This window comes from Oncorhynchus mykiss, chromosome 30 (assembly GCF_013265735.2).
Source record: "Oncorhynchus mykiss isolate Arlee chromosome 30, USDA_OmykA_1.1, whole genome shotgun sequence".
NCBI classification, from domain to species: domain Eukaryota; kingdom Metazoa; phylum Chordata; class Actinopteri; order Salmoniformes; family Salmonidae; genus Oncorhynchus; species Oncorhynchus mykiss.
In genome coordinates, this window is record NC_050570.1 from 13,675,185 (window position 1) to 13,689,475 (window position 14,291).

Below are 14,291 nucleotides of genomic sequence, written 5' to 3' on the forward strand. Positions count from 1 at the left end.
AGATGGGCCTGCTGAAAGTAAAAATTGCCTACATCTTCAGAATTCATGTAAAAAAACAAATCACTTTTTGGCTAGGGTTAGCAGTGTGGTTAAGGTTAGGTTTAAAATCAGATTTATGACTTCGTGGCTGCAGAGCTGCCTCTGGGACAAGATTCATGACAATACATGCCAACATGCAGTGTGTCGGACTCAGTGAGCATGTCGGACTCACGGCCTAGCATAGATAATGAACAGTGGTACAGAACCAGAACCCTTATTGTGTCAGACAGGTAGGCAGACACTTGGCTGTGATTGCAGATAATTACTCTTTTGAAAAAAATTACAATAAGCTACTAAATAATCAATTATTGTTCTACCAATATCTTGCTCTCTTTCTTCAATGACAGACACCCACTTTTAGATAACTATGACAACCAACAGTGACAGCTAATATGCTAAGATATTGACTTTCAGAAAACTTTGACAAACAGCCCACACAGAAGTAGTTACTGGTGGTGCAGGTGTGTTGTGTCTCCAGTAGAGGGAGGCAGAATGATGTATTGTTTACCCTGCATTGGCGCTGGTAGTGTTGGAGGTGTTGGTCATCATCGCTGGCCTCTCCAGGCTCTGGGCTCTCCCTCTGTCTGTGTGGGAGGCTGACGGGAGAATCTTCCAGACTGCTCACTGAGTCCGACACACTGCCCTCCTGGGTAGGAGGTGAATCTGGACCACAGACACACGCACGCACGCACGCACGCACACACACACACACACAGAGACAGTGTGTCAGCAATAGTACAGTAGGCTCTGTTTTCAGTGCATCTCAGCTTTCCATGGCAAATATATCCCTGATTTTAACAGTGTTTGTTTTTACTCCTGTCGTTGCAGATAGCGCCACATTAGTCAACCTGGCAATCCTGTACACAACATTTTGGATGCAGTGCTCACTGATGCAAGATGTCCCAATCAATAATAAATAGGAGTCATAATGGGCCAACAATCTGATGATGAATAGATTTTCTTTACTCTCATCAATGAATAATATGTTTACCCTCCAGTTAGCTCTTATCAAGAGCATTGGAAATAATGTATCATATGCAGCACTAAAGAATCTGAGAAATTCTCAAAGTTAAGCTTCCAATGAAGAGATAGTATAAAACAAACTCCCCAGCCTCCAGCCCAGCTCTCCTCTACCTGAGTGGTCCTTCCTCTGTCTGTCCATCTTGTCCACGCTGTCGAGCAGTCCGTCAATCTGCACCTTGATCAGAGTCAACTCCCGCTTTATGGCCAGCAGCTCTGCCATCTTCACTGGAGAACGAGAGTGGGAGAGAGTAAGAGAAAGGGAGATAAGGATGAATCCTCTTTTGCACAAATCTCCAATTGACATAAATGTATGAGTGTAGGTCTTAAAAAAGGATTGGGCCCAGAGGGGTTTAATAGTGTAGAAACAGACTAGAGCTCTGCTACCCCGACCCTAGTCCAACCCGCCCGACATTATACATGGGGTTAGGGCCTGTTTTTTCATCAACAACTAGGGTACAGGAGGGCTCAGGTATCACTAAATGTACACTACATGACCAAAAGTATGCTCGTCGAACATCTCATTCCAAAACCATGGGCATTAATATGGAGTTGGTCACCTCTTTGCAGCTATAACAGCCTCCACTCTTCTGGGAAGACTTTCCACTAGATGTTGGGACATTGCTGCGGGGACTTGCTTCCATTCAGCCACAAGAGCATTAGTGAGGATGGGCACTGATGTTGGGCAATTAGGCCTGGCTCGCAGTCGGCATTCCAATTCATCCCAAAGGTGTTCGATGGGGTTGAGGTCAGGGCTCTGTGCAGGCCAGTCAAGTTCTTCCACACCGATCTTTGTTTACGTGGGCATTGTCATGCTGAAACAGGAAAGAGCCTTCCCCAAACTGTTGCCACAAAGTTGGAAGCACAGAATCGTCTAGAATGTCATTATATACTTTAGCGTTAAGATTTCCCTTTACTGGAACTAAAGGGCCTAGCCCAAACCATGAAAAACAGCCCCAGACCATTATTCCTCCTCCACCAAACTTTACAGTTGGCACTATGCTTGATTTCATGAAGCTCTTGATGAACAGTTCTTGTAACGATGTTGCTTCCAGAGGCATTTTGGAACTCGATAGTGAATGTTGCAACCGAGGACAGACAATTTTTACACATTTCAGCACTCGTGGTCCCATTCTGTAAACTTGTGGGGCATAACACTTCGCAACTGAGCCATTGTTACTCCAAGACGTTTCCACTTCACAATAACAGCACTTACAGTTGACCGAGGCAGCTCTAGCAGGGCAGGAATTTGACGAATGGACTTGTTGAAAAGATGACATCCTATGATGGTGCCACGTTGAAAGTCACTGAGCTTTTCAGTAAGGCCATTCTACTGCCAATGTTTGTCAATGGAGATTGCAGGACTGTTTGCTAGATGTTATACACCTGTCAGTAAGGGTGTGGCTGAAATAGCCAAATCCACTCATTTGAAGGGGTGTACACATACTTTTGTGTATATAGTGTATCACTAACATTTTGAAGCTGAGCCATTTGCTCGTGCTCTGCTGCGCAGTACAGTCATATCTGAATAAGATCATAACATTGTGTCAGAAGATGCTTCAACCTTGTCAAATATAAGACAGGAGAGATTATTTCACAGAAAATAATAATGTTGGAGTTTAGAGTGCTGAAAAGTAGCTAACAGCTCACTGGTCTCATGTCTCTTCATTGAGCAGAGTAGCCCAAGCAGAGCCGTTGCTATGGTTACCGCCTCAGAGCCGCCATAAGCAGAGTGAGCTGTCTGCGCGCAGGGAGCGTGTGCGATAGAGGAGCAGCTAACAGATTTACTAACAGTTATTTCTGGTTTCGAGCAGGGCCAGGCTTTAAATTTGGCAGAAGCAATCGGGCCTGGGTAATCGGCAATCGTGTCTCCCTTAATTATCCTCCACTTTGTCTTGTCATTCATGCCATCACTGTAAGCACCGTCTCCCTTAGCATCTCTCTCCAGTAGCCTATAGTCTGTATTGGAACATTCATATCACAACCCTGAAACTCTTTGCTGTTAAAAGCTGTTCAACCTCTGCAGCTACAATCTAATTTCCCTCTGATGGGCTGGCAGTAAAAACTATTAAGGCTTGTAATAAACTAGTATAAACAATTCTTATTTGTTATGCACTATTAACTTGGTATAATTGCAGCATGCTGCTAGACTGGGTTTGGTAGGCTTGGTAGTGGAAGGAGCAGAGAGCTTTTAATGAAGAGACCATCTGGTGCCTCTCCCTGTACTATGGGCTCCCAGCGCTGCCGTTCTCCATGTAGGGATGATATTACACAGGGAGGAACATTCAGGTTTACAATACACACACTCCCACATGGATTCATAGGCTCACACACTCCAGATAAAACGTTCGCTGCACATGCACAGATTACATTCTCCCTGTAATGAGCTATTTTTATGGGTGGGACTGTTCGTGGTGAGGGTGGGACTTTATGTGGTGAGGGTTGGACTGTGTGTGGTGAAGGTGGGACTGTGTGTGGTGAAGGTGTTTCTATGAGTGGTGAGGGTGGGACTGTGTGTGGTGAGGGTGTTTCTGTGTGTGGTGAGTGTAGGACTGTGTGGTGAGGGTGTTTATGTATGTGGTGAGGGTGTTTCTGTGTGTGGTGAGTGTAGGACTGTGTGGTGAGGGTGTGTCTGAGTGTGGTGAGGGTGTTTCTGTGTGGTGAGTGTAGGACTATGTGGTGAGGGTGTTTCTGTGTGTGGTGAGGGTGTTTCTGTGTGTGGTGAGGGTGTTTCTGTGTGTGGTGAGGGTGTTTCTGTGTGTGGTGAGTGTAGGACTATGTGGTGAGGGTGTGTCTGGTGTGCTGGTGGTGTGTCTGTGTGTGGTGAGGGTGTTTCTGTGTGTGGTGAGGGTGTTTCTGTGTGTGGTGAGGGTGTTTCTGTGTGTGGTGAGGGTGTTTCTGGGTGTGATGAGGGTGTTTCTGTGTGTGGTGAGGGTGTGTCTATGTGTGGTGAAGGTGTGTCTGTGTGTGGTGAGGGTGTTTCTGTGTGTGGTGAGTGTAGTACTGTGTGGTGAGGGTGTGTCTGTGTGTGGTGAGGGTGGGACTGTGTGTGGTAAGGATGGGACTGTGTCTCCTGACACCTCCTGTCTCAGCCTCCAGTATTTATGCTGCAGTAGTTTATGTGTCGGGGGGGCTAGGGTCAGTTTGTTATATCTGGAGTACTTCTCCTGTCCTATTCGGTGTCCTGTGTGAATCTAAGTGTGCGTTCTCTAATTCTCTCCTTCTCTCTTTCTTTCTCTCTCTCGGAGGACCTGAGCCCTAGGACCATGCCCCAGTACTACCTGACATGATGACTCCTTGCTGTCCCCAGTCCACCTGGCCGTGCTGCTGCTCCAGTTTCAACTGACCTGAGCCCTAGGACCATGCCCCAGGACTACCTGACATGATGACTCCTTGCTGTCCCCAGTCCACCTGACCGTGCTGCTGCTCCAGTTTCAACTGTTCTGCCTTATTATTATTCGACCATGCTGGTCATTTATGAACATTTGAACATCTTGGCCATGTTCTGTTATAATCTCCACCCGGCACAGCCAGAAGAGGATTGGCCACCCCACATAGCCTGGTTCCTCTCTAGGTTTCTTCCTAGGTTTTGGCCTTTCTAGGGAGTTTTTCCTAGCCACCGTGCTTCTACACCTGCATTGCTTGCTGTTTGGGGTTTTATGCTGGGTTTCTGTACAGCACTTTGAGATATCAGCTGATGTACGAAGGGCTATATAAATACATTTGATTTGATTTGATTTGACTGTGTGTGACTGCATAGAGTGTGTCGTGAGCAAGAGTGTGTAAGTCACACAGTATGACAGATTGTGTATGTGTGCGTGCATGAGTGTGTGTTACAGTGTGTGAGGTCCCTTACACTTGGCCCTGGAAGAGCCAGTGCGCTGTGTGCTCCTCTTGCCCTGTGGTCTGTCTCTGGAGCGGTGCAGGCCGGAGGAGAAAGAGGGATCACGGGAGTGTTTCATAGGGCTGGGCTCCACTGTGACTGGCATTACGGAGGCTGGGACACGCTGGTAGTCAAACACTCTGTAGGGAAAATACACAATATTACTTATGAGCAATGTTCCCTCTAAGTTGCACACATTAGTGGGAGTGCAGCTTCCCTCGGATTGCCACACAGAAGAAATATCAGCCTGCACAGAGAGCACAAGATTGAACTTCATTAAACTTTCTAGTTTTTCCCCTTTAGTGAACACTCTCATCGTTTCACTCTACTGTGGGAATTGTGCTCAAATCAATGCAAAATTAGCCCCTTTCAACGTAACATACTGAAACAAAACAAATTATTCAATATTTAGTATGCAAAACTAACTACAAGAGATGTTCTTGTAGGCAGAGCACATCAGAGTAGGATTCTATTGTATTGACAATCAAGGCCTGTAATCTACACAGACCAGTTTAACGTAACCAATCAGAGCTGCAGTAGACCTATATGCAAATAGCCATTGCTATCTGTGCCATTCAATATGAACTGGACCGTTTTTACAGCATGAGCAGTCGCAAGTTGATGCGCTTGTTTTGAGATCAAAGTAAGAGCTGTATGTTGCCACCTGTGCAGATTTGTTCATATTCTTTGCTAGTTAGTGAGTATTAGCCCAGTACAGCTAATTTCTAGTCAACAATGAGGGAGTGGTTGCTTCCTATGAGAGCATAAAATGTGTACATTTTTAGCTATCTATGAAAAGTGGGTCAGTTAATGACCTTTTTTTATGTCTTAAAGTGACAGTGTTGTATTTTGAGATGATCTTGAATAAGCTAAATAGCCAATAGGCAGAGGGTAGCATAATTTGTCTGATTCTCTGTAATAATGGTATAGAATAATAATAATTGTATTTTGTAAAATGGTTTCTTGCATCAAACAACACAACATCTTCAGTCACCTCCTTAATAACTTCTCTGGGATAGGGCGCAGCATTTGGAATTTTGAATGAAAAGCATGCCCAAATTAAACTGTCTGCCACTCATGCCCAGAAGCTAAGATATGCATATTAGTAGATTTGGATAGAAACACTCTGAAGTTTCTAAAACTGTTTGAATTATGTCTGTGTTTTCCTTGGGAATCCAGATTCCTAAGGGACCTTTTTGCAGTTCCTATCGTTTCCACTGGAGGTCAACAGTCTTTAGAAATTGGTTGAGGTTTTTCCTTTGAGAAATGAAGAAGTAACACTGTTCAGAATGAGGCTAGAGGGAAGTGTACTCTTTGTTAGAGGCGCGTGACCTGAAAGCTAGCTACACTTCGTTTTCCTCCGGTATTGAACACAGATCATCCCGTCTTCAATTTTATCCATTATTTACGTTAAAAAATACCTAAAGTTGTATTACAAAAGTAGTTTGAAATGTTTGGACAAAGCTTACAGGTAACTTTTGTAGTTATGTTGGGCGAGTTGGAACCGGTGTTTTCCTGGATCAAACGCGCCAAATAAATGGACATTTTGGATATATATCGACAGAATTAATTGAACAAAAGGACCATTTGTTTATGGGACATATTGGAGTGCCAATAGAAGAAGCTCGTCAAAGGTAAGTCATGAATTATATCTTTATTTCTGCGTTTTGTGTCGCGCCTGGAGGGTTGAAAAATGCTTGTCTGTCTTTGTTTACTGGGGTGCTATCCTCAGATAATAGCATCGTTTGCTTTCGCCGTAAAGCATTTTTTAAATCTGACACGTTAGCTGGATTCACAACAAGTGTAGCTTTAATTTGGTATATTGAATGTGTGATTTCATGGATGTTTAATTTTTATAGTCATTTATTTGAATTTGGCGCTCTGCATTTTCACTGGATGTTTGCCAGGTGGGACGCTACCGTCCCACATATCCCAGAGGTTTTTAATGTCAAGCTCTGTATGTTTTTTAAAATTTAAATCTCATGTAGGCCTACATTGAATACCACACATTTGCTGCTACTGTAGGCTGAATGTTAGAACAGCTATTTACATGCTAAAATGTTATGGGATGTATTTTTCTCTATTGTTTTTGATGGTAGACCACTCCTGTAGGCCTACATTATGATCAAATAGCCACAGTAGCCTACTTGGCCACTGTTAAAACTGTAACTTAAAGCGGGCACAACCTCACATGCTGACCAGACTGGATAGGTCGCGTGCACGAGCTTGCAAAATACATTTTGAAATCATGTTATTCAATTATTGCACCCACACTGCTCGCTCGCGCCAACTAGCGTCTGCATTGCCAGGGCTAAAATAGAACTCATTCCTATCTCTGACTCAGATCGCGCTGAAAGTCCTGCCTCTCCCATCTCCTCATTGTTTTATAGAAGCACGTGCCATCTCCTCATTGGTTATACCCACGTGGGTGACTGAAAGATTAACTGTTTTGCCGGTAGTCGTGGTAATACAATGAAAGTTTAGATGCGATCACCATATAAATGAAACTAGAAACGATTCGGTTGGCCGTTTTATGTGTGGATTAATTGTTGGAGTAGAGGTCCTTGTGCATTTCAGGTAAAATAACAACTCAATGTTTATATCCCAGGACAAATTAGCTAGCAACAGCAAGCTAGCTAAATCGGACAAATTAACGTTAGCTAGCAAGTGCAAGCTAACTAGCTAAATTGCCATACATGTTTAATGATTTTCGACCTGTCCCCAAATTAATGTCATTTTGAGAGTTTGTTTGGATATTTTTACCTGCGTGTCATGATCGCGTTTGGTGTGGGGGGGGGAAATACATTTATGCACGATAGCGCACGATGGTGCACAAGCCCAGACGGTTTGGGTTCCGTGTCAGTGTTCACAGTAAACACAGTAAGCAGGAAGTTGCGCTCAGTAGACTTGAAAATGGCTCAATGTCGAAAAACATTAAAGGAACATTGCTTTTGAATAGGGTCCTGATCCTTTCTTGGCCATGGGATATTCCCTAGTTTTTTTTCCTTCTCATAAACTGAAGATTCTCCAGCTAGCATGTGTTTTAAAACAATCACCTGCTGATGTGTCAGAGCAAATGTTCCTAAATTCCCAAATGGGAGCTGGACAATACACTCTTTGGAAAAAGGGGTCCAATTGGTTCTTCGGCTGTCCCCTTAGGATAACCCTTTTTGGTTCCAGGTAGAACCCCCAAAAGGGTTGCTACCTGCTACCAAAAAGGGTTATTCAAAAGGTTTTGCTATGGGGACAGCCAAAGAACCCTTTAACGTTCTAGTTGGCACCTTTTTTTCTAAGAGTGTAGACATATCCCTGCAGGATGAGAGTCAATCTCCCTGGCAGGCTGGCAGCACTGAAAATACCTGCCTCCAGACAGATTTACAGTAAAGGTTATTAATGCCAATCAAATGAAATGGTGGACTCGTTTATAATGTCCATAAGCTATTTGGTGCCATTATATATTGAGTGTATACTCTATATGTCACGGCCTGGCCATAGAGAGGTTTTTATTCTCTATTTTGGTTAGGCCAAGGTGTGATTAGGGTGGGCATTCTAGTTTCTTTATTTCTATGTTGGTGTGGTTCCCAATCAGAGGCAGCTGTCTATCATTGTCTCTGATTGGGGATCATATATAAGTTGTCCTTTTTCGTTTGGGTGTTGTGGGTAGTTTTTCCTCCATGTTATTTTGTTCGTGTGTTTTGAGTATTAAAGTTATCATGAACATTTACCACACTGCGTTTTGGTCCACTCCTTCATACGACGATCGCTACAGAACTACCCACCTAAAAAGGACCAAGCAGCGTGGTCAAGAGGAGCAGAGATCCTGGGTCCGGGAGAAAAGAGAGTGGAGGACATCCTGGACCTGGGAGGAGGTTATGGCAGGGGACAAGACCCTGCCATGGAAACAGGTGGAAACAGTGAAAGAGGAACGGCAATGATACGAGGGGACACAGCTAGCACGGAAACCCGAGAGGCAGCTCCAAAAATATTTTTTGGGGGGGTGGCACACGAGGAGAGTGGCAGAGTCAGTGTGACTGGTCAGGCACCGTGTTATGCAGTGATACGCACAGTGTCTCCAGTGCGCATTCATAGCCCGGTGCGCTTTATTCCAGCTCCCCGCATTGGCCGGGCTAGAATAGGCATCCAGCCAGGACGGATGGTGCTGGCTCAACGCTCCTGGTCTCCTTGGACCAGGATATCCTGCGCCAGCTCTGCGCACTGTGTCTCCGGTGCGTCTGCACAGCCCAGTGCGACCTGTGCCAGAGCCCCGCATTTGCAGGGAAAAAATAAACATCCAGCCAGGATGGGTTGTGCCAGCTCTACTCTCTAGACCTCCAGTGCGCCTCAACAGTCCAGTACGTCCTGTGCCTCCTCCCCGCACTCGCCCTGAGGTGAGTATCATCATCCAGGTGCCACCTGTACCAGTCCCACGCATCAGGCCTCTAGTGCGCCTCCACAGGACTGTGCGCCTCCACAGTCCAGGGGATCATATATAAGTTGTCCTTTTTCGTTTGGGTTTTGTGGGTAGTTTTCTGTTTAGTGTCTGCACCTGACAGGACTGTTTCGGTTTTCCCTCTTAGTTATTTTGTTTGTGTGTTTTGAATATTACATTTATCATGAACACTTACCACGCTGCGTTTTGGTCCACTCCTTCATACGACGATTGTTACGCTATAATCACAGTGATATATTGATATCATCTGTTCTAGATTGATCTCATAGCCTGGTGCACTAAATAGCCCTTGTCCAAAGAGCACTGTCTGGGGTGCTTTGATTTGCACTGGTCTCTCTCTCTCAAATATGTCTTCTGATACCAGCGATTACTGTGTATGCATCAGTGGAAGCTGCTGAAGGGAGGAGGGCTCATAATAATGTCTGGAACGGAGCAAATGGTATAGCATCAAAAACATTGAAGCTGTCTTTGATGTACTGGATACCGTTCCACTAATTCCCGTCCAGTCATTACCAGGAGCCCATCCTCCCCAATAAGGTGTCACCAGCCTCCTGTGGTGTGCTTCACCACACCCTCTATTTGCTGGGATGTTTCAGCTCATCTGACTGTGCAGTTAGACGGGGCAGCTGCATCTCTGTCAATGTGGTTGTAGCACGTGTATTGTCTATGTGTCTTACAGAAATGTAGAGAAGCAACAAAGAACTGTGGATATATAGTTGACTTTACTGAGAACTTCTGAATATGATGACCTACTGTGCCTTACATGTAGTCTCTGGCAACAAAGAAAAGTCCATGAAGGAGAGAGAGAATTACTTTGAGAGTACTGTACTTTTGTAAGCTTTTAATCCACAGCAGAGCAGATAACTGCCAATACATATTTACACACACACAGGGCCTCTGTTGAAATGCTGGGCTCAATGAGAATGAATCAGTGCTTTAGGCTGGCAGCTCATTTCATACAGTATGTACAGTAGGCTACAGTTCAAAGTAAGTTCAGGATGAAGCTACTTTATACTAAGAAGATACACAAAGACAATGATATTAGATGAAGACTGGGACTCAGAGAAAGGGTAAGATGTTGTTTGAGTGAATTACCAAAGTTCTTATTGGATGCACTGCAAAACAGATTTAGGTTTTTCAGAAGAGGACATACATATATATAATCACTAATCCAATGCCAGTGCAGGATGAAGTTAAGATACTTTTTAACTCAGACTGCAAGGCCTTGCATTTCTATGGCCATAAGTCTCTGTAAAAGGGGAGATGGGACTGAATGGATCACCTATCAATCAGCGATGCCTGAGCTGGCTGGCGAGTGCCTTGTCTTTCATACTGTCATCCCCCTCTCCACTCATCCTCTGTTCGATCTGCCCTTTTCCCTCCACTGCCCTGGCATTCCCCCTTTCCTCACAGTGCTCCACTGCCGCCGCCCTGGGCTGTGTTTTTACTCCGGACCAGTGGGCGGGCGGCCAGGCGGCCAGTCAGCTATGCAAAGAGACTGTGTACAGAGAGACTGTGTTCATCCATCTGTGAAATCACCACCAGCGGCTGACAACCAGGTCATGTGGATACAGTGCGGGTCAATAGATAGTTTCAATACAGAAACTCTGCTGCCCTGCTACCCGCAACCCTCAGGGAAGTACTGCATCATATGATCTGTTGGCTGAGCCACCATCAGCACCGACCTGTACCCTACCTGCCCTATGCTCTCTCCTGGCCCCACTCAGTCTGAATTTGTCCTGCTAGGTGACCTAAACTGGGACATGTTTTAACCACTCGACCAAGTCTTAAAACAATGGGACTCCCTAAAGCTCTCTCAGATTATTACCAATCCCACAAGGTATGACTCCAAACACCCAGAAAATGCTACTCTCCTTGATGTTATCCTCAAATAGTCCTGATAGGAATCCGTCTGGTGTTTTCTGTAATGACCTTAATGATCACTGTTTTACGGCCTGCGTTCGTAATGGCTGCTCAGCTAAACCTGTCCTGATTTGTCATAGACGCTTGCTGAAAAACTTTAATGAGCAAGCCTTCCTTCATGACCGAGCTTCTGTAAATTGGTATAGAATAACCTTGATACCCTCTGTTGAAGATGCTTGGACCTTCTTTTTTTATATATTTTCAGTGATATTGTTAACAAGTACGCCCCCATAAATAAATGAAAAACAAGTTCAGGCCCTGGTTCGAACCGTGATCTGGCAGAGTTACTCCACCTCAAGAACACCATTTGGTGAAAAGCTCGACACACAAATCCTGTCATTCAGACAAATAAGAAATAAGTGCATTTAGGCTATCCGGAAGGCCAAAGTTAGTTATTCAAGGAGCAGTTCTCTCTCTATGGGTCTAACCCCAAGAAGTTCTGGAAAATGGTGAAAGATCTGGAGAATAAACCCTCCTCCTCACAGCTACCCATGTCCCTTAATGTTGATTATGTGGTTGTTACTGGCAAGATGTACATGGCTGAGTTTTATAATCACCACTTGATAAAGTCAACATTCATATATATATATATATATATATACAGTGCCTTACGAGAGTATTCGGCCCCCTTGAACTTTGCGACCTTTTGCCACATTTCAGGCTTCAAACATAAAGATATAAAACTGTATTTTTTTGTGAAGAATCAACAACAAGTGGGACACAATCATGAAGTGGAACGACATTTATTGGATATTTCAAACTTTTTTAACAAATCAAAAACTGAAAAATTGGGCGTGCAAAATGATTCAGCCCCTTTACTTTCAGTGCAGCAAACTCTCTCCAGAAGTTCAGTGAGGATCTCTGAATGATCCAATGTTGACCTAAATGACTAATGATGATAAATACAATCCACCTGTGTGTAATCAAGTCTCCGTATAAATGCACCTGCACTGTGATAGTCTCAGAGGTCCGTTAAAAGCGCAGAGAGCATCATGAAGAACAAGGAACACACCAGGCAGGTCCGAGATACTGTTGTGAAGAAGTTTAAAGCCGGATTTGGATACAAAAAGATTTCCCAAGCTTTAAACATCCCAAGGAGCACTGTGCAAGCGATAATATTGAAATGGAAGGAGTATCAGATCACTGCAAATCTACCAAGACCTGGCCGTCCCTCTAAACTTTCAGCTCATACAAGGAGAAGACTGATCAGAGATGCAGCCAAGAGGCCCATGATCACTCTGGATGAACTGCAGAGATCTACAGCTGAGGTGGGAGACTCTGTCCATAGGACAACAATCATTCGTATATTGCACAAATCTGGCCTTTATGGAAGAGTGGCAAGAAGAAAGCCATTTCTTAAAGATATCCATAAAAAGTGTTGTTTAAAGTTTGCCACAAGCCACCTGGGAGACACACCAAACATGTGGAAGAAGGTGCTCTGGTCAGATGAAACCAAAATGGAACTTTTTGGCAACAATGCAAAATGTTATGTTTGGCGTAAAAGCAACACAGCTGAACACACCATCCCCACTGTCAAACATGGTGGTGGCAGCATCATGGTTTGGGCCTGCTTTTCTTCAGCAGGGACAGGGAAGATGGTAAAAATTGATGGGAAGATGGATGGAGCCAAATACAGGACCATTCTGGAAAAAAACCTGATGGAGTCTGCAAAAGACCTGAGACTGGGACGGAGATTTGTCTTCCAACAAGACAATGATCCAAAACATAAAGCAAAATCTACAATGGAATGGTTCAAAAATAAACATATCCAGGCGTTAGAATGGCCAAGTCAAAGTCCAGACCTGAATCCAATCGAGAATCTGTGGAAAGAACTGAAAACTGCTGTTCGCAAATGCTCTCCATCCAACCTCACTGAGCTCGAGCTGTTTTGCAAGGAGGGATGGGAAAAAATGTCAGTCTCTCGATGTGCAAAACTGATAGAGACATACCCCAAGCGACTTACAGCTGTAATCGCAGCAAAAGGTGGCGCTACAAAGGTCGGCTAAGGAGTATTGGTGTCTCTGAGGGGTCTTTGGCCTGGTTTGCTAACTACCTCTCTCAAAGAGTGCAGTGTCTAAATTCAGAACATCTGCTGTCACAACCACTGCCTGTCACCAAGGGTGTACCTCGATCCTAGACTCCATACTCTTTCCAATTTACATCAACAACATAGCTCAGGTAGTAGCAAGAACTCTCATCCATTTATATGCAGATAATAGTCTTATACTCAGCTGGCCCCTCCCCGGATTTTGTGTTAAACGCTCTACAACAAAGCTTTCTTAGTGTCAAACAAGCTTCTCTGCCCTTAACCTTGTTCACTCCAAAACAAATCAACAGATGACACCATCTCTATTACACTTGACACTGCCCTTTCCCACCTGGACAAAAGGAGCACCTATGTGAGAATGTTGTTCATTGACTACAGCTCTCATGCATGTTTCAGTGTTATTTGCCTCGACACGAGCATAGAAGTAGTTTAGCTCGCCTGGTAGGCTCGTGTTACTGGGCAGCTCTCGGCTGTGCTTCCCTTTGTAGTCTGTAATGGTTTGCAAGCCCTGCCACATCTGACGAGCGTCAGAGCCGGTGTAGTACAATTCAATCTAAGTCCTGAATTGACGCTTTGACTGTTTGATGTTTCGTCGGAGGGCATAGTGGGATTTCTTATAAGCTTCTGGGTTAGAGTTCCACTCCTTGAAAGCGGCAGCTCTAGCCTTTAGGTCAATGTGGATGTTGCCTGTAATCCATGGCTTCTGGTTGGGGTATGTATTAGAGGTCGACCGATTAATCGGAATGGCCGATTTAATTAGGGCCGATTTCAAGTTTTCATAACAATCGGAAATCTGTATTTTTGACACCGATTTTTGCCGAATAATTTTTTTTAATTTTTTTTTAAACCTATATTTAATCTTTATTTAACTTGGCAAGTCAGTTAAGAACACATTCTTATTTTCAATGACGGCCTAGGAACAGTGGGTT

General features: G+C 44.3%; 1 protein-coding gene across 1 annotated transcript in view; it reads right to left on the reverse strand.

The window, feature by feature from the left end:
* Positions 1 to 14,291, reverse strand: part of LOC110521370 (RNA-binding Raly-like protein) — a 64,012-nt gene that overhangs the window by 2,537 nt on the left and 47,184 nt on the right. Inside the window, exons 4-6 of the mRNA XM_021598874.2 lie at positions 4,916 to 5,082; positions 1,174 to 1,287; positions 548 to 702 (exon numbers count right to left, since the gene is read on the reverse strand). Of these exons, the coding sequence (XP_021454549.1) occupies positions 548 to 702; positions 1,174 to 1,287; positions 4,916 to 5,082 (436 nt within the window). The remainder of the gene's footprint in view (positions 1 to 547; positions 703 to 1,173; positions 1,288 to 4,915; positions 5,083 to 14,291) is intronic.